This window comes from Temnothorax americanus, unplaced genomic scaffold, assembly GCF_048541705.1.
Source record: "Temnothorax americanus isolate GAGA-0224 unplaced genomic scaffold, ASM4854170v1 Scaffold5, whole genome shotgun sequence".
Lineage (NCBI taxonomy): Eukaryota > Metazoa > Arthropoda > Insecta > Hymenoptera > Formicidae > Temnothorax > Temnothorax americanus.
Window position 1 is genome coordinate 828,385 of NW_027509657.1, and position 21,217 is coordinate 849,601.

At 39.4% G+C, this 21,217-nt stretch overlaps 1 protein-coding gene across 11 annotated transcripts; it reads left to right on the forward strand.

The window, feature by feature from the left end:
• The first annotated feature begins 623 nt into the window (after positions 1-623).
• Pten (phosphatase and tensin-like protein) lies at positions 624-20,540 on the forward strand. Of its 11 annotated transcripts, none has more exons than XM_077417686.1 (10): positions 1,036-1,187; positions 1,977-2,538; positions 2,648-2,864; positions 3,046-3,175; positions 3,266-3,544; positions 3,642-3,787; positions 4,007-4,170; positions 4,248-4,529; positions 4,839-5,016; positions 17,775-20,540. In XM_077417686.1, exons 2-10 carry the CDS (start codon positions 2,362-2,364, stop codon positions 17,792-17,794), a joined length of 1,593 nt encoding a protein of 530 aa, XP_077273812.1. In that variant the 5' UTR covers positions 1,036-1,187; positions 1,977-2,361; the 3' UTR covers positions 17,795-20,540. The 11 variants fall into 11 exon arrangements, with proteins under 11 accessions (XP_077273809.1, XP_077273804.1, XP_077273803.1 ...); XM_077417684.1 differs by lacking the exon at positions 17,775-20,540 and adding an exon at positions 11,040-17,301; XM_077417683.1 differs by lacking the exons at positions 1,036-1,187; positions 17,775-20,540 and adding an exon at positions 624-642 and having other exon boundaries at positions 4,839-8,290.
• The last annotated feature ends 677 nt before the right edge of the window (positions 20,541-21,217 follow it).

Consider the following 21,217-nt stretch of genomic DNA (forward strand, 5'->3'; position numbering starts at 1 on the left):
TGAACCGCATCGATCTCCTATAAGTACCGACGCTTTTCAGTCTCGACACAATAAAAGGATATGGAATCAGAGGTTTCCAGGAAACGGAGTACAGATAAGGATGAGAACGGGGGACGCGGGGGACTGTATAAACTGTATTCGCGATAGTTTCTCGGCGAACGAGAATCTTTTAATTCGTATGTACATTTGCACACGAGTAAAATAAATAAAAGATTCTCGTTTTTCCACACCGAGACGTTCGGGACTCGCTTCTCGCGACAAAGCGCGAATAAAGAAGAGCGACCCGCCGCGAGATGCGAGATCCGCTGTTGTGGCGGCCGCGACGCGGCGGCAGGATGAGCCTTGAGCGGGTCGCGGGATGAGCCAGGATGAGCCGGATGAGGTTGAGCCGAGGACGACGTGGACGCTCGGCCTCTCCTGCGTGCCTCCTGCTCTGCTTCTCCGCCCGATCCCGAGATCCGAAACCCCGAAAGATCTCCGCGATTCGTTCGCGATGACGCGACCGGAGCCGGAGCGCGCGCGCTGAATGAGAAACGCGAGAACGGACGGACCGCGGGTTGCAGTTTGTTGCAGTTGCAGCGGGCGAGTCAGAGCGAGCGAACGGCACGCACACATAAGTGGGTCGTGCGTGAATGTGTGTGGGTGTGGGTGTGTATGTGTATGTGTGTGGTGTGTGCCCTACGGAACGGAACGAAACGGAACGGAACGGAGAGGAGAGAGACCGTGGGCCGCCCGCGGGGATCGAGAGGCGAGAAAGCGGCGAAAAGGCACGCATACGCACAATACGTGCACGCACACGCTGTCATGGCGTTAACGTTAACGACGCGTGTCGAGCGTACTACGTGCCGTCGGCGACGCTGCCGCGAAGCGAGGTGCCGGTAATACCCCGCCGTTCCGTCGCGGAACAGTCCCCCTCCCCCTCATCCCTCCCCCCCGGGTAACGTACGCGAGAGCGACGGCGGTCGTCGTCGTCCGTCCGTCCGCGCACGGGGTACGGAGAAAGAGTGAGCGAGTGAGTGAGAGCGAGCGAGCGAGAGCGAAGGAAGGGGGGAGAGAGAGAGAGCAGAGAGCAGCGCGAGCGTTGTCAGCCGCTCGGCTTCAACTCGCCGAGTCCATGCCGTGGTCGTCGTGCTCGGATTGCTCGCGGTACCTTCCTGCCTCACGGGCCAGCCTCATCCGCGGAAGAGGTAAACGTTCGACGTGCCCCCCGCGAGACGGTGCACGAGATCGCGGACGCGACTCCACGGCTATGAAACCTTCTTCCTCCGTGTCGCCGTCGATCGCGAGAGAAGCGAAAAGCGAACGCGCCGCGCGCCGCCGCCGCCGCCGCCGCCGCCGCCGAGCGCGCGTAAGTGGGAGCGAGAGAGCCGCTTCTCTCTCCTTCGTAGAGAGTGCGAGCGCGCTTAACCTAAAATCTAAAACCCCTGCCTCGTCGTCCGTCTCGTTACCGTATCTCTCTTTCTCTTTTTCTCTCTCTCTCTCTCTCTCTCTCGCACTCCTGCGGCTCCTGCGGACCCCGTCGTCGTTCGGCCTGGGGTAAGCGGCACGGTGAAGCGAACGCGGGAGGTGCGACGCGACGTCCTCACGTCCTGCGTCCCTCGCATCGCGTCGCATCAAATCGCATCGTGTCCCGTCGCATCGCATCGCATACGGACCCGGGGACGCACCGCCGAGTGTCGCGCATCGTCCTCGTCGCCGTTGCTTCGTCTCGCGCGATGCTAACCTGCCGTTCCACCCGCGACTCCAGTGTCCGCGTACGGCGTAAACACACGCGAATGTAGGTTGACGATACTCTCGACAGTCTCGACGGACCCGCGAACGACTCGCCCGGTACTCTCCGCGATCCTTCCCGCTTCCGGCTTCGCCGAGTCTTTCGCGATCTCCTTCGCGAGACACTCTCTTTCTTCTCTTTCTCCATCGCCGCTGCTGACTGCCGACGATGACGATTGTGATCTTTTGTGTGATTTTTGAAGCAGGAATGCCTGTCTGAGCGGACCGGAGAGAAGGAACAAGATGGACAATGCAACGACCCGGAGGCCAGTGTCTTTAATGGCTAGCTGTTGAGTTACGGAGCCTGTGAAAAGAGTGTATGGTGTGCATTCCCTTATATTCCGCGTTGTCTGCCACCAGTGCCACCGCGACTGCGTGGACAGCTTCTCCTCGAAGACCGTATCCGTCGTTCTCTGTGGAGTGTGTGTTTCGCTGTGTGTGTTTTTCCGTGAAATCGCGCGCCGGACTTGGCGATGGTGATAATAAAATGTCGTCATAAAATGGTCCGTGTCCGATCAAGAACCAGTGCCGAGCTTCACGGTGGAGAAATAGGACATGCTCGATGAAAAAAATGCCTAAGTAGAGGAACACATGTTCTGGGAATTGATGGGTATATGCTTTTCCTGCAGGAGACCCACCAGCGGCAGGTTGAACGGTAAAATATCTGAGCATATCTCGGCCTCCGTAACTCCTCTCCATGTTTGTCTGGAGGAACAAAGAAGACCAGAACTGGGCTCGTGTGACGCCTCACAAGCTCACAAGCCTCAGGTGAGCTTGCGTTTATATTTTGATTTGTCAAACTCTCAGCGTGCCATTAAGATAAATTGTGACAATTAAATTTGTGACACTGTTTTCTTATTTGTAATCTTGGTAACAGGTTAAAAGGACCTTTGAGAATCAAAAGGCAGAAGAAGAGATTCCCGAGGAGGTGGCGGAAGGTGATTCGATCGAAATCGAGACAGGAGAGTTAAGACAAAGCCAGCCGAGTATGGCCAATACTATCAGCAACATGAAGATGACTAATCCCATAAAGGGACTCGTTAGTAAACGCCGCAAACGTTTCACGGAGGACGGTTTTAATCTTGATCTCACATGTATCCTTGCCTAATTGTTTCACGTACACACACGAACATGTAGAAATAACTAGATATTAGAATACTATGCGTTCTGCATATTTTATATTTACACTAACAATGTAAGTACCGATATAGATTCTAATATGAATCAACTGTTGGATGACGCTGGATAAATTTCTTAACTATTGTGACGTTATAGATATAAAAGCGAATTTAATAGCGATGGGTTTTCCTGCTGAGAAGCTGGAGGGAGTGTATAGAAATCACATTGATGACGTTGTTAAGCTGCTGGAATCGAAACATAAAGATCATTATAAGATTTATAATCTGTAAGTTCTTTGGAAAGACTTAACTGATGTCTCTTAAAATGTCTCTTTCGCCACAAATGTCTTTAATACAACGTTACACTAATGTTTCAGGTGTTCCGAGCGATCGTATGATTGCAAAAAGTTCAAGCAGAGAGTGGCTACTTACGCGTTCGATGATCATAATCCGCCAAAGCTGGAACAGATTAAACCTTTCTGCGAGGACGTGCAGTCGTGGCTATCCCAAGATAAGGACAACGTAGCCGCAGTTCATTGCAAGGCGGGCAAAGGTCGAACGGGTGTAATGGTGTGCTGTTATCTACTTCACAGCAAACAGTTTCCCACTGCCACGGAAGCCCTTAATTATTATGGAACTAAACGGACTCACGATAGGTAAATAGATACTACAAGACACTTTTGAGGATTTAGCATGTAGCGATGGCTCGACGATCGAGAATTATCTTACTTATTCGGTTTTATTGTGATCCAGGAAAGGCGTAACGATACCGTCGCAAAGAAGATACGTAGATTATTATGCTACCCTCCTCCAAGAGGGTCTCAGTTATGAACCAGTGACATTATTATTGCGTAAGATACAACTGGATCCAGCCCCTATTTTCAACGGAGGCCAAGGCTGTAAGTAATTTGTATAAAAGTTATACGAATTATATTATCGCTAACAATCGATACTTACATCATTTTATTAATTTTTATTTATGCAAGAAATAAAAACGTGTCTTTTTTTGCTCCGTAATATCTTTCTCCGTGACTTTTATATATATATTTGTGTGTTATAATTTCTGATCGTATTGTAGCTCATGTAAAGTATGTTATTTCTGTACATTGTGTTTCTAGGCTTGCATTTTGTAATCTCGGAATCGAACAAAAGGATATTTTCTGATGATTACGAAGTTCGGAAAGGTACATCTTCTATTTGTATCCCATTGCAACACACTGTCGCTCTGACGGGAGATATACGGGTGGAGTTCTACAACTACAGGCCAAAAATGAAACGAAAGGTACGTATCTTTACAATATTTGTATCAATTTATTTGGCGTGATAGATTAACGAACTGTGTTTTACTGTACTTCCCAGGAGAAAATGTTTCATTTTTGGTTCAACACATTTTTCGTCCGTGAGAAAGCGAATTCCGAGTGCGACAATGGCGAATTACACGTTGAAAGATCGGCGAGGGCATTTAGCTGCGACGGCACAGCAATGGAATTACCGATGGTTATGTCGCACGTGAAACCTAGAACTGGATCGTTGGCCAGTCTCGGTCCTATGCCGCCCACTCTCATTTTACGGATAGACAAGTCAGGATTGGACAATGCACACAAGGATAAAAATCACAAGCTGTACAGTCCGGATTTTAAAGTTAGTTTGTCTCGTGTTTGCAAAATATAATTTTAAAAAATGATAAAAGTTTAGCAAATGTAGAATGTAGAATGTATGCATGTCTTGTAAAACATTCAACGTTAGGTATTTTGCTCATTGCAATTAGAATCAGAATTCTGAAAACAAATGTATACGGTGTCTCAATTTCAAGTACTTAGCATTAGATACCTTGTTAGTCAAATTTGGAATAAAAGCAATTAAATATTACAATCTATTTAAGTTAGAATAGTGAGATCTTATCAAGCGCAAGATATAAACATTTGATTATTTGCGGTCTTTTAATTGCAGGTGAGTCTATTTATGCATAGCGTGGGCGGGAACATATCTCCAGCTGTGCCAGCGACGACGAACAGAGGTGGAGACGGTGTGCAGCTGGGGATAGGCGGGCAGGAAACGCCGAGCGAGTCGAGCGAAGCGGACAGCAGCGAGTGCGACACCACCGGCGACGAGGACGGTTGGGAATCCGGTGAGTCTTCTGCATCCCTGGTGGTGAACCACCAACACCACCCTCTTACACACAGCAGTAGCCGTACACACGTTAGCAGTCTCCGTCCGCGATGCAATCTCAAGGAGACCGCCAAGGGTCTGCTGTCGCGCGGCGACAAAAACCGGAACGGTAACAGGCAGAGCGTCGCCGATGCAAGCGCGAAACGTTCCTCCGCTCCGTTCACTCTCGACACGTAGTAGCTTAACGAACGCTTTCGGTACTTAAGAACGATCGGCGGTGCTTCGCATCGTAACGCATTTCGCGCTTTCACGAAGATCGCGCGTTTCGCGAAGTCGCGACATGCGCGTCCTGCTTTTCTTCTGTTTTTTCCCCCTTTGCAGACGCGCATAGGACAGCTTAGTACGCGCAAAACTGATGACTAGAATCCGAAGAAATCCGTTGTACGACATTTTTGCGACCTCCGCTCGTTACTTTACTCTTTCTCTTTTTGCACGATCGTTCCGTTTTTCACTCTTTCTTTCTTTCTCTTCCCCCCCTCCACTCTCTCTCTCTCTCTCTCTCTCTCTCTCTCTCAGTACTTTTTCTTTGTTATGTCGTGGGACCATGAGCTTTATTTTTTTTCGTATTGACGATTTATATCTTATCGATTACGGTACTATTAACAGTATTAACTGTTGGTCGATTTTTCACGTATAATGCTCGATAACGAGATTGTTACCGTGAATGTGCACCAATTAAGAGTTTCGAGTAAATCGTTAGAGTATAAATTGATTGGTTTGCCACGTAGTAGCAGAGAAGTAGCACCGGTGTAATGTGATTTTAATAAGGAGATGCACATCTGAACGTTTACGACCTTTAGCCCAACCCTCATTACTACGACATGATAAAATTCTAACGCGACCTGTAAAGAAGGATGCATATTTTGCTCCCGCTACGATTCGTGTCATGTTTTCCGAAGTTTTTCGTGATGTTGAAACGATTGCAAATGGGATGGGCATTTATCTGTTAAAAGACTTTTAAAATAGCCGAGGACAATTACCATGAGTAAAGAAAACCGAAGTGAATTGATAAACAGTGATTTGTAATTCAAATATCGATAGGTGGTTTAATAGGAAAAAAAAACTTATACTGGAAACCGTCGGGGCAGATCTTTCTCTTCCAGTTTTTCTTCTTTCAAACACAGAAATTGCTTTAACTCGCATCTCGAGTACAAAAAGGGAGAGAAAAGGAAAATTTATATAGAGTCACGCACAAAATTAAATTTCAATAACATTCTGCAATTTAAAATGTGAAAAGTGCGCTGTTCAAACGAAGCAGGTTTTATTCTTTTTCTTTTTTTAACAATCCATATATTTTATCGCGTGAAGTCGCGAAACAACGTGGCACTTCTATTGATTTCATTTTCTTTTGTTCTTTTCTTTTAATATTTTTTTAAATAAGAGCGGAAATACCTGTATAATCCAACGGATCAAATCGATGCTATTTTTCTGTTTAGATAAAACTTGAAATTCCAATATTTCTCTTTCGCGGCAAGCCGGTTGTAAAAAGGGAAAATTGGAATGAACTTCCATGAGCGCGTTAGAGTCGAATTGCGTAGAGAACAATCGCAAGTTTGCACTAAGCTTTACATAAAACGTGAATCGCGGTATACATAGAAAGATGAAAGGAAGAACAACAGAATACGCGTGGTCAGGCTGTGCGGTATCTGAAATTTTTGGATATCTTCTACGAACAATTTTGAGCTCGCGTTTCCGTGCACACCTCATTCGCGCCGATGCACTCTAACTTCGTAAGAATAATATTGCTCGTTGGCCACACACATACACACACACACACACACACACACATATATATATATATATATATATATATATATTAATTTTGTAATTATAGCCACATGATACACATATACATATACGTGCATCTATATACGCTCGCGCGCGACATATATACACACATACATATACATGTACATATATAGAAATGCATACATAGATACTATATATGTATATATGAAGAAGAGATACATGCGAAGACGTCGAGAGATTGTTATAGAAAGGTTTACAAATGCAATTACATTTGATCAATGTAATAGAAATACGTCTCGGGTTTATGTGTAGTCTGAAAGCTATATGCCACCGAAATAAATCGTTGTACAATTCCGGAATAATTTATTTGGGATAATTATAACCAGGATGCAGGGAAACAGAGGGAAGCGAGGCGCGGTGAGCGATCGACGGTAAAATACAATTTTAAGAAGCGGTATATTAAAACTGATATTTTACCGAGAGAGTTTCCGGAATTTTTCTTTCGACACACGGGCTCGGGCGTACGCGAGGAAACCTTCGTTTTATCCGTTTGTCGACGACAGATCCGTTTGTCGTGGAAGTACAAATACGTAGAAATCAGCCTTTGTATACGTCGTGGGATTTAAAATAAGCGGCGGGTACTGCTGATTACTAGATGATGATTTTTGCACTCGGTTCGTAATAATGACTCTCTCAAACGAGAACTCGGACTTTGGATGAGGGAGGAAAATACGGGAATTCAGGCGGCGTTGGGGAATAGAAGAGAAAAAGGAAAATCTGAGTTTAGATTAAAAATCGCGATTGCTTGTCGGTTATTGCTCTTAGAAAGAGAGAGAGGGAGAGAGAGAGAGAGAGAGTTACGCGATCTTAGATTAAGACGTAACTATTGTTGCGTAAAAAAAATATATATATATAAAATATAAAGAAACATAAATTATTAGACGGTGAATACACACACACACACACACTTACACAAAACACACAACTGGCTTCGGGATCGAACGTGTAGTTATTACGTAATTAACTATCACAAGATCTACGATTCTTGTTTCATTAACTAAGCGAAATTATTATAGATATCGGTAATCGTAATTCGATTAGCGCGGTAACACGCTAAGTATTACGTTGTCGAGCTATTCGTTCTTCTTTGTACAAGGCTAGACTTGTGATACGGTAAAGTAACCGCGCGTTTTACTTTTCGCACGGAGTCGGATTTTAACGACACTTGGAATATATCTTATCTTATTATAAGTCTCAAAGGAAAAGAAAGAAAAAAGGTGGGAAATGAAGAAAAGAGTGAGAAGGGTTTAGCACGGTTCTTTCACGATTTTAATAAAGCGATTATTTCGAACGGTTATTATAGTAAAAATGGGACGCGTTCCATACGTTCCGCCGTGTCTCTGAATGTGTAGGAAATATAATTATATATTTATTACATAATATTACGTATAAAAAAAAAAATTGTTAGTTTATATTAAATAAAAGAAAGTAAGATAAAAATAACAGTACATATTTTTTTACGGATGTTTCCTTTGCCCGTGATCGTGAAAAATAGGTGAATTAGTTTGTCAAACGGCCAGGAAATTCGCGAGGTGTATAATCGCGAGTAAATTTTTCGGAGCGGTGTATTTCCTCCCACACCCCCCCCCCTCCCGGAAGATAGAATTAAGTGTTTATCGCACAATTTTGTAAATACGTAGTCGATTAATTGTATCAATGTATTTTCGTAAGGACTAATTTTGACAGATTAATTCGGTGTGGCACGAGTTAATTCGAGTGTACCAGCCTTGGCAGTTTATTTCTCGGTCTACGGTTTCTTTGATATCATTAATCTGAGGTCGATTTTTCTTCAACAAACAAAAAAAATAGATAATTTTTTCTGGAATCAAATTCTAGCGTAAACGAATCGCAAAACTTTATTTATTATTTATTTTTAGGTAGACTTTAACGCAACAAATTTGTAAGTTGGGGACCAGTGTTATGTGCAAATATATTTAATATTGAAAATTGTGAAAAATTTGCGCGACAAAAATAATGATCTTTGAACTGATCGAAGAATCCGTAAACGTTGCTTTAACCAAGTCTGGAACGCTCTTACGGGTTTCTATAAATGCGGAAACGAGCTTTGACGAGTCCCTCTTTGATTTCTCTCGACACTTTTGTAGTCGTAGGCATTGAGATTTATACTTGATGGATTTTCTGAAAAGCATGGATGTCGAATGTATTATGATATTGACGAAGAAGCAATTTATTCTCGTTCTTTCATACCTCCCTTTCGCGATACCTTTCGAACGAATAAACGAATAGCCGAAGCCCCGTTTACGTTTTCTTTCCCCCCTCCCTCTTTCATCGTATAATTTTTTTTATATTTTATTTTAAAACCCCATTTCTCTTCTCGTATTCGTTCTTGTTGCATGTAAATAATAATTTATACAGTTGCGACTACTTGAAGATATTGTTACAATGTTTGAGACATGTGCAAGATCTGTATAAGCAAGATACGTCTGTTTTAATTGTATAATAATTATTTTGTGATACTATTCGTATATATACTTATATTATCATTACTAACCGTATCGTTGTTCTATCATTATTATTAGTACTATTAATATGTTAATATATTAGAGAATAGCTACTGCTATTACACACACACACATACCTACACACACACACACACACATACACACACACACACACACACACACACACACACACACACACACACACTCTCTCACACATATACATGTACATACATATACATACGCATATATGCTATTCTCCAATCAACCACGAGAGTGTCTTTACAATTATTACTTAACATAATTGAGATGTTAACGATTTTTCAAAGTACTACTATGTTTATAATGTACTATTATGTTTACGAATGTACTTCTGTAATTCGATACTTTTAAGGATAAGATTATATATATATATATATATATATATATATATATATATATATATGCATATATACATTACATACAAATACGTGGTACTATACATTTTGTAATATTTTCTATTTGCAGCGCCTATTTCTGTAGAGAAACATACATGTTACTTTTTTCAATCCTATCTCCAATGTTTTTTCTTTACATTCTCAACCATTTTCTTTTCTCTTTCTCTTCCCTCCCGGAAGGATCGTGTAGCGACATCCGTAATTGCAACAATTATATTCTCAATGCTTGATATCCCCTCACAATCCTTGATGCCCGTTGAGAGGACCGAAGTGTATTATAATACACATTCGCGCGCGCGCGAAGTTATGTTAGATTAATTCCATAAAGGCTTGCGTTTTATCTATTGCACCGAATGTTGTTATAATCCGCTTTTATATGTAGAAATGTCACATCTCGATCGCAATCCTGAAAGAAGACTGCCGAAGAGAACTCGGTTTTAAAATCTTGGTTACAAAATTTTTATCTTCTAAAGAACTTAGAAAGTTTTATATTTTACATCCATCCATTTATATCTCGATTGAAGAATTTAATTTTATAAGAGATTGCATTGTGCTATTTTGTATAAATTCTTTCTAAATGATCTTTTTTTATGATTGGCGCGTTTATATATATATAAATCACGTCACAGGCAGTCTTTTTTCAAGTGCTTTTTATACGTGCTCACTTATTCTTATATTGTTTACATATTGCATTAATTATCATTAGAGCACAATCACGACCACATTGTATGAACGATATTATTCTATAAAACAGGAAATATTTTGTGATTCAACACTGCACTATTCTCGATTTTATTGCATCGTTATTGCTCCGCATTAATATGTTCACTGCATGCCGTCGGAATGTACATTGTTACAGGTCGTTATCATCAATTTTTTTTTCACGTATTATCAGTATCATGTCGCTCTCGATAAATTTTTGTAGGACAAGACAATGTTTCTCGAAGTGAAGGTGAGGGTAGGAGTGACGAGTCAATTTTCCCCGAGAGACGGGCGTAATTTTTCTTTGCTAAAAATCGCACGTATAAGTAATTCACAGAATTATCGTTCGAGTTTCGGTACTCTCGTATACCTGAGAGACAAAGCTCTCGGGTTTCCAGTAATATAGAATTTCAATGTGTCTCGCCTTCCAATCTGACAATGAGCGAAAGAATGATATCAGAGCGGAAGAAGCACTTTTTGCCTTCCACCGTCGTTCTTTATATGTAAAACCGTTAAAATAAGCCATTGTAACCATTTGACTGACCGATTGTGTCTCTGTGTCTGTTCACCCTTAGTGGACTTGGACCAGCGCGTCGGCCGGTACCGTCTTCTGTCGGATGGAGGGATGATAGATCTTTTGTGAGCCCATCGCCAATCATCCCTAATCATCCTTCGACTTCATTAATATTTAATAAATTTTCAGGCATACATGCATACATACGTACACACATACACACACACACACAGAGACACATACATTCGCACACTGACGCGGACGTTGTGCTTACGTTACCGCGTCGAAGAAATACTATACGCGTCCACATTTACGTTTAAGCTTTTGTACTTGAGTTAGTATCCTCTTTAAGGCCAGAGAAAACAAGCCAATGTGATTTTTTTCTACATAAAGAAGAAAAAGGAAAAGAGATATATATATATATCGAGACTAACTTGCTTTCTTGCCGTTATGATTCGACGATTGATGATGATTTTACACGATGTATACACGCGACAGAGAAACATAGAGATTAGGTTTGCGAATGATTACTGTTACGAATGGATGTGGGAGTGAGAGATAAAAAGAAAGAGAGAGAGAGAGAGAAAAAGAATGGAAGAGAAAATGAGCGAGAGAAAGACCGAGTGATTGGAATGAAAGTATTTATTATCCGTAAGAACCTAATCAAAATTAACATATTCACAGAGTTACTAACAATGTATTGTTTATATTAAGCACATTTTTACTTGGGCTCTTTCTTCTTTTGTTTTCTGTGAGCGATACCGTTTGTGGACAACGTTGAGCTCGCTTCACTTTACATGGCACATTATTTTTTTTTCATACGGCAATTGGACGCATAGACAATTTTTCTCATGTTTGAACGTAATTCTCATTTATCTCGAATATTTCTGAAGAAAAAAGTTTATTGGAGATTATCCTAAAATTACAAATCTCATACACGTAAGAACAACCAAGTATTTTTTATACTTATTGTCAATTTATTTCAAATACTTATCCGAAAAATGCGCATAAATATATATATAGATTTTTAGTAAGTTTTCGATTAATTTTAATTAACTTCAACTATCTCGAGATATAATTACATTTATGAATGAATATTTCGAGTAATTAATTTTTCTCGTTATTATTTTATTCTCGTAACTAATTCGATTAGAAATTTCTATTTCTATTGGAGTTTCTAATGATGCAGCAGATCCGTCGAATTGTGCCGCAAAATTGTCTATGCGTGCAAAAGCTTAGGGAATTGGCGAAACTTCTCTAAATGGAGCTTTTAATGCTATATAAACATGTGAGTTTTACATTTGTCACAAGTGAGCTTGTAAATTCTTGGATGCTGAATTCGTCACGGACACGTATTTGTAAACACTATTTTCGTCTGAAATGAATGCGAAATGAGAAAGGGTTAAGAGCAGTTGAACTTTCTCTAAGCATTCAAATATTCGAGGAACACCTCGTGAAGCTGTCCCACCTTGCATACCATTTGTCAAACGAAAGCGAAATACAAGAATAGAGAACTTCCAAGCTCAACGTATTATCGATACATACTTTATACTTTATCCCGCACTTTTTTCCGCTTGCGAACCTGTGATTAATGATGGTTAAGAGAAAAAGAAACAAAGAGGACAGGTATATAGCCAAATTTCAAAACGACGACAGATGTAGATGCATTGTGTCCGGTAGAGGTCGAAAACAAATGAACGGGCTATATATACATATATGGCGTAGCGCGGAAGTGCATGTTTATATGAACTATTATATGGACTGAGATGGAAGGAAAGAAAATGAGAAAATAATGCTGTAAAAAAACGAATATTTTCATAAGAATAAATATCGTAAGTCAATAATAATAACGTCTAGAGAGAATATTGTATGGAATGCAATCGCCATTCGTGATTTCTTCGCTGAAAGAACCTATTCTCACCGTATATATATATATATCCTTGCGAGTCTCTCGCGGTTCGTACGCTTGCAACAATCGGGGCAAGATTCGCAGGGGATTTGTTGCGCTGATAGAGCTCAATATTGACTGGTAACGCGTTTAAGAGATCGAGAATCTTTTTTTGATTTTTTATTAACATCCAGACTCACAGAATGCGCCCAGATTCGTCGCTTCATTTCAAATTGCTCCATCAGCGAACTCGATCACTATATTCAGCACATATTTGTATCTTCTCGCGCGACTTTTACGTTCTTAAGAGAAAGTAAAATGATGTTCCTTTAAAATCAACTCGGAAATAATTTTATCGTAGATTAATTTGTCACAATTCTTGTTTTCTATTTTGATGTTGATAATTACAATTTTTTTTATATTTATGCTAAACGGGACAGTCTTTTGCCAAGGAATTTGTAGCTGGGAGAGATCGTGATATTTTTTAGATACCCTGTGCATCTACGAAATTCTATAGAAAGGCACGTTGTTTTGCTTGATACCTTTCGACTGTTATACAGATTTTAAAAGTGTTCGATCCTCCAATTCTTCATCTCGTGTGCGATATCATTTTGACATAAATTCACAGCACGATTCGCGCGTGCGCAAGAGTCTACAAAAAGGAAAGGAAAATTATATGCATTACCCTTCAAATATTATTTCCACTTAATATTCAGCACTATTTCGGCATACGAAGTGCTTGATAAATACGTAGATACGTGCAAGGATTTCACCTCGTGGATCCTCCGTTGACGTCCTTGCGTGTATAAATAAGTTTATACAAAGAGCTTACGCCGACTTGACATACTGAATTTCTCTTTCCGGTGCGTTGTCCTTGGTCCGTTGCATTGTCTTGCGTTGCATCGATATAGAGCACTTGTATAGTAACGCGAGTGTTAGTTAGGACTATACGTTCTAACACTATGAAACCACACACTGCGAAACCACCTGCCATGTCTCAGAATAAAAATGTCACTGCACCTCTTTATGAATGCTGACTTTAATAAACTTCTTCTGAGAATTGTATGTGTGTGTGAAGTATGTCTAGCACCTCTCATATATATATATATATATATATATATATATATATATATATATATATAATATGTATGTATGTATGTATATATCTCGGTATATATTGTACACACACATCTGTCCAGCTTCGTGGTACACATTTGGAAGCCGCGAGTTGTTGTTGCATAATCTCCGAGAGACACACCGTTCGCGGGCGAACGCAATCGGCAAACGCTCGGCAATGGTTGACTTTTTCGATTAATAAAATGTACAGACGAATCTCGTTACGACCATCGTCAGGGAAGATGTTGTTTAAACGGTAATTCAGTGGAAGTTGTGTTACATAAAGGACAATTTATACTCTTCTTCATTTGTACATATGCATGCATATTGAAGTGGCGGAGATAACGGAACTAGGTTTAATATTCTTGATAATCTTGATCACTTCATTTATGACGATTAATCGAGTATTTTCAGAATTTCTGTTACTTCGAATGGTGATCGCGGATATTTTAAAAAGCTGAGACAATCAGCGTTGTCGTGCAGCTTGGAAAGTCTGTATCTTTATTAAACATGCTATATTTGTTCTTCTACGTCTGAGCTATGATATTCATTTTGGTTTTAGTGTTGGGCGATAAATATATTGGTCAACGTGATCAATTGATATTTGCGTACAAAAGTTACTAGCTTTTAAAAAGTGTTAATAACCATCACACATAAAAATGTCTGATATAAATAATCAGCAAGCTTCCACTGACCTAGATCTTTCGCTAATTAACATAGAAAGTTTTAGGGCTCTCCCTTGAAGCAGCCACTTCCGAAAACGATGACGCCAATGTTCCTACACGTAGAGTAAAACAAAACTGTAAATCAAAAGCTGCGATTTAGCCGAGTTGCGATTCTAACAGGGTGCGGTCCATCGGAAACGTAATACACGCGTACCTCGGATCTGAAGAAATGTCCAGGACAAAGAATCTTTGTTTGATCGTCTCTTCGGGGTGAAAATTGAAACGTTTCGCAAGTATATTTTGTCGCGAGTTTTTTTTCTCTTTTATTATCGCCTTATAAACGCCTAGAATCTCATTTCAGGAAATATCTATATTTCTTCAAATTGATATTCATTGGTATAATTCAGACGAAAGGATTTTCGAGAGAAATTTTATCCTCTCGAAACCGCTCGCTTTTGTCCTCGACATGTTCGCGAATGTATTGGAAGCACCTAGATGTAGTTTCTAGGGGACCACTCGCCACACACACACACACACACACACGCCGATCGATGTATCATTTATTAATCGAAAAACGAGACACATTTTGGACTTGGAGAAGATTCACTTTCGTGCGCGAAACACGAGGAGGGAGTATAAATGAGAATTGGGACATCCCGTTTGTGCCGTCGATAAAGCGAAGCCGACGAGGAGAGAATCAACGAAGCCGTTCTTTCGACACGACAAACAAATTCGTTGTACAAAAGTTGCGTGTGAGAAAAAAAGATGAGAAATGGGCGTTCCGATTACTTTGCTATATGCCTGCGTATCAGTGATTGTTGCGTTTAAGTGAGTCTAATGAGCGAACTCGGTACTCTCGCGGAAAGCGAGAAAAATCCCGAAACGGGTTTCCCCCCTATCGATGATCAGTGTACACGTGTCAGCTGCGAATAAAGCTCGCGATAAAAGCGACGCGAGAAGCTTGTTTTTAACACTGGCGAACAATTTAAGGCGAACGATTAAAAACAGCATATATATGGATTTTACACGCGGTCGCGTGTTAACGATCGATTTCTGTTATTTTTACTGTTGCGCGTGGAATTTATGGTGATTATCATAAAGTTATCATTGTCGATCCACGATCTACATTAAAAGGCGTTTGGGCGGTCCAGAAAAAGGGTGACGGCAGTGTATAATATATTTTTTGAGCAAATCAAGAACTTATTTTTGCTTAAAGCAAATTCGACCGAAGATTTTTTATTGCTATTTGCGATGCAAATAACCGTATGACAATTCTATGAACAGAATTCCATAAGATAAAAGATCTTGCTATCCTACTTCAATTTTTTATTAAAACTAATAATATATGCGACATGGTACATATTTAAAAATATATATATATAAAAGATATTAATTAACGTGTTATATTACGAATTTTTGAATATTGTTTTGATATTATTTGTTATTTATTTTTTATGAGACACAATCTATTGTGTTTATCCACATTTGAATTGAAAAAGTCGCGCTCTTTTCTGAGAACACATCCTTTTTCTTAATCTCCAACTTTTCTGGATTGCCTCTGTATAAACATTCACAAACACGACAGACGAAAGATCCTTCTCGTACATTTTGTCACACGAACGCGTCTACTCGACACTCGGTCGTTTTACATCTACGCGATAAACGTATTTTTGTACTTTCTCCTTATTGTTAAATTGGATGCAGGTATGTATGCCCGCGTACCTCTCGATGCGTATAAAATATATAGGATCTCATATTATATTATATACGAATATTAATTAACGATTATACGCGTGAATTACCCCGTCACTTATCATTTAGAACGAAACAAAATAATATGGATTAGAGATCGATTTAGAGCGCGCGGAGCGATCCGATAATAAAGTACGTTTACTTCGCCGATTTTTTATATCGCACCAATCGGTGTCGACGACGAGAGTAAAATTTTGTCATAAAATTGTGAATATATACATACGTTAGTTACTGACAAATAAAAGTTACACGATGCAGTTTGTGTATAAGAATATCCCTGTTCGTGTTCTTTCGAACGAGCCGCATCTCTCTCTCCTCCGACTTAATTTTCTCCGACAAGTAGATATTGTATGATACATGACGAGAGAAATACTTGTAAATGGAAAAAAAAAACTGCAAATTTATACCCCGTTGATCATTTCCAGAATTTATAAAGAGATTAAAGCGCGCACAAAACTCTTAGAGTTTTATATTTTATCATGTTTACGGATATGTCTGCCTGCGTCTATATAAGCCTGTCCTTTGTCCGAGAAAAAAAAACATGTTCGATATAAACTTGTATTAATATTCCTGCCTTAACAAACCCCATTGCGAACCGCAAGCATTGACACTAATATCTATTAGTTGTCGGATCAAACTCTGCAATAAATGTAATAAAGGCATATGATTAAATCTCTTATCATTATTGCGAAATAAAACGATTGTACAATTCACTCTGGAGCGTGTCTCTCGAACTTACGAATCTAAAAGTAATGTATGAGCAATGTATGTATAATCTTATACATTTTCTTTTCGCAATCAGGTCCGTTGCGTTCGTCAGGGTAAGTTCAAGAGCAATAAGTAAGAAATCTTGTCGAAAAGTTCATATTTTATGCAAATAAAATGCAGCGTAATGAAATTTACTTTCTTTTGCGTCATTTTCCTCGAACTCGGCGCATTTTACTCTTTTTTTTATTCACAGAATAATTCTGATTCTCGCCTATTTTTACATAAAAGTTATCGAAACAAGTATTCTCATCTAACAGGGCATCATTGCATTTTAAATATCCTTTAAGCGAGAAAAAGCGTGAGGGAAATTTGGAAAAATGCGTCGAGATCTGAGGAGAACGGAAAGAATAATGTGAGCTTCATATCTTTTTACATCTCCGAACGTAAACGTGCGTGTAAAGAGGTCCGTTTGTCTTTTCTCTCTCTCTCTCTCTCTCTTTTTTTCGCTTATCCTCGCTTCTCTTCATATAAACGGCATTTTTTTTTCGCACAGTCCCACCTACCCGCCCAAATGTCCCGCCCGTAGCTGTTGGTTGACCCAGAAATTTGCGATATCTCGCCTCGACATCGCGCCTTTCTCCACGACTGACGATAGGTCTGCTTGCAGGGGAATCGACATATTTGTGACTGTTGAGACTTGACTGATGATGATGGCGGGGCCGATCGGGGCTAAACCCTGTGTGACGATCAACCTTCTGACCGCTGAAAACCTCCGCACCGCTTGATTACCGAAACGAATTGTGTGCGAATAGATGAAAACGACCACCATCGCCATCCCCGTGTCTGCCACGCCACGCATGCATACACACCCTGCCCGCCATCCCCCGCCCCGCAAAAAAAACTCTTCTTGGTACACACACGCTGATGCTTCACGAAAGAAAAGAGGTTTACGTTATCATTTAGAGTTAATTAATTTAACGTATTGCCGTGTGCCGCATCGTGCGCGTGATCAGTACGCGGCTTTTATATGAAAGAAATAAAGCGCCAGTTTTTTCTTTTAATCCCCAATATTTGTATGAATCGCGACGATCTATTAGATAGCGAAACACGTGATTTTTTGTATAAACGCAAATGTATTTATGAATTAATGTATCATTCGAGTCGCGACGGGGTATTATTCGGATCGAAGTCGAACCTCGGATTACCACCCAGTGGTCGTTGCGTTAAGTAGATTAATCCTTGTCTTGGCTGCGCCAAGCGGATAGAGACGCTTTTACGAAAATTAGAGAAATCTTCTGGAAAAGTTTTTATTGCCGTGAAAAAAATTAAGATGAAGTTATAAGATAAAGATTGCGGAAAACTTTTTTAAAGAAGCTTTTAGGAGCGCGTTTTGAATTTGCTGCACGGAGAGGCGCTTGGTTTCTTCTGTGTAAAAGCTGTTTACATTAGTGCTAGCTAGAGGATCTTTTTATATATATTTAAAACAAAAAAACGAATATTCGGCAAACGTTTTCGTTTCAGTCTCGCGTGTCAGAAACGCGTTTCGCTGTCGGAAATGGATCGATTTCGGATACAAGTCGAGTGAATCCCCGGGTACGAAGTACTCCTCGAGTACGAAGAATCCCTAAAATACGCGCTGTCGCGCGTAACGCGCATAGATGAGATGTAAAATCGAGTTTCTCCTTTTTTTTTCTTTTTTTTTTTTTTAATTTATTTATTCATTCTCCGAGGAGAGCAGTAACGATATTCGTGTCTTGCGCGAATAACTTATTTATTATCTTTCCCCGACGTGTGTTTTATTCGTTATATAATATACGTACGCAAGCGTTTCTTTTCTTTTCTGGTGTCTCTTCGACGTGATGGACGATTCATTTCGACGACGTAGATATCCGATTTGTTGCAACATTGTGTATTCGCGCGCTGATATTATTATTACTTTAAGTTCGCCTATATTTTGTTTTTTTCGTTTTCTTGAAACGAAATTCGTCGGTTTAATTTATACGATTACTTCCGTTCTTTTTTTTTTATAAAGCAGAATATCTATTATTATAAAATATCAACAATTGTTCGTTAAAAATGCACGCTACAATTAATTCGTATAATAATTGTGTATAGTGGTCATCTATTATTAATTTAATCGCGTTAAAATGATGAGAAAGTGAGAGAAGAAAACATGATGACTGATTGTTGACGTATGCAATTGGTGTTCAGTATCGAAATACAATTGTTTCTGAGGAAAAATAGACTTTGTTATCTATTATTATTATATTATTATTATTATTATTATTATTATTATTATTATTATTAATTGGATCGTTTATGTATTTTATTTATGATCATGTTGTACCAGGGTTTTTAATACTCTATATATTATATATATTCCGATCTTTTTTGTATTATCATGCCATCGTTTAGGAGGAATGACGTCGAGAAAGTTAGAGATATAGCGTTGCATTTAAGAAGGCGTTACGAGAGAATAGGTACGTAAGATCCATCATAGCTGAAATTACAAATAGACGATTTTTACGTTAGATCGATAAGTATAGCAATAAACAAGTGAACGCGTCGTTTGATTTATTTCTACGCGTTTAGTATTATAATTAAACAAACAAAAAAAATAGAAAAAATAATGAAAAGAAAAAGAAAAAACCAATACCTTTTCTGTTGTAATAGAATAAATCGATATTTCTCGCATGTATTCCGCAATAGGAGCTTAAGTTTTGTCGCTAACGTATACGAGTACATCGTGCGACCTGGGCACGCAGATACGATTTTTGTGGCATCATTAATAGAGTCCGCTTTTTTACAAATTACAAAACGAAGTATATGTATATTCGCTAGCCTAATCGCTATACATGCGTCCACGCAATAAAAAAAGGCATTCGAACGGACTTTGCGGAATTTTGCCTTTTCAGACAGAATTTCATTTCACTTACCGGAAGCTTTACTGGGACCAATAAAACTACCTTGTAAGTTTGCGTATTTCTTTCTTCTTTGCTGGCGATCTTAATTTTAAGAGCTCTATATATTTATGGTATATATTATAAATTAATTACTCGACTCAGCCTATAGAGTACAAAATACGTGACTTGATCTCAGATTTAAATAGAAAATTAATTACCTTTTCTCTGCCTTTCTGAATGAGCGCGGCGATAATTTTTTTGAACGGCTATCATTGAGAGTATACGTTTAAGGAATCATGTTAACAAAGGACAGGTTTTACATTACAACAACAAAAAAGTTAGAAGCCTCTAAATTTATCGCACATCGATCTCTATCTATCAATCGCATTGATTTTCTCGTCGAATATACGCGATAGTGACGTCTGAAAAATTCCGTCATCATTTGTGAGTAGCACGATGATTCGTACTTTTGGAATAAATCCAATATTAAATGATATATGTCTTATACGCGGAAACGGGAAAACATTTATTTTACCCGAACTACGACAGAAGAATTTTAAACAGATTAAAAAAAAAAAAAACATGAGAGGAGAACGCCTTCGGAAGTATGCCATAGTAATTACGAACGTCATAATAGTATTCGTTTTTTTTTGTTTAGAACTTTTTTATTTTTGTAACTGTTTGCGTAACTCGGTGATATTCTGCACGACTGACGAGGAGCGCGCGCCTTTCTTTATTTTCTCGAGAACGAATTCTTCGCTATTATTTAATTCATTAATTTATCTTAGGTGAAAGACCCGATTACAATTTTTCGCTTCCGCAACCCAACAACGAAATATATGTTTTATTTTTATATATAAATAATATATATGTATATTCGTTTTGTTCCTAGTGCGATTTATATAACGCAGTTAGATGCGGTCTAGTTGAAAATTCGTCGAATTTGGATTTTACACGATCATTTTAGCGTCTTATTTTAACAGCCCCCTTCCTCCTCCTTTAAGTTGCGACTCTGGCAGTCCGATTTATCGTTAATGATTTAAAGATAGAGGCAATATACTATATACTATCCGCAGATAGTTAAGTTACATGTAATAATGCGTTCAAATGACAAATTGCGTTTTTTACAATGTACCTTGCAATAACAATAAGTTTGATATTAAAACAACATGCTTTATCCTTTTTTTTTATCCCACTCCTCGTACAA

What these genes read in the sequence shown, in the direction of transcription:
- Pten (XM_077417683.1), top strand. Translation starts at nt 2,362, where the DNA reads ATGTTCTGGGAATTGATGGGTATATGCTTTTCCTGCAGGAGACCCACC. An exon ending in CATTATAAGATTTATAATCT is followed by an intron (nt 3,176 to 3,265) that starts GTAAGTTCTTTG and finishes CTAATGTTTCAG; the next exon opens with GTGTTCCGAGCGATCGTATG. An exon ending in TGTACAGTCCGGATTTTAAA is followed by an intron (nt 4,530 to 4,838) that starts GTTAGTTTGTCT and finishes TTTTAATTGCAG; the next exon opens with GTGAGTCTATTTATGCATAG.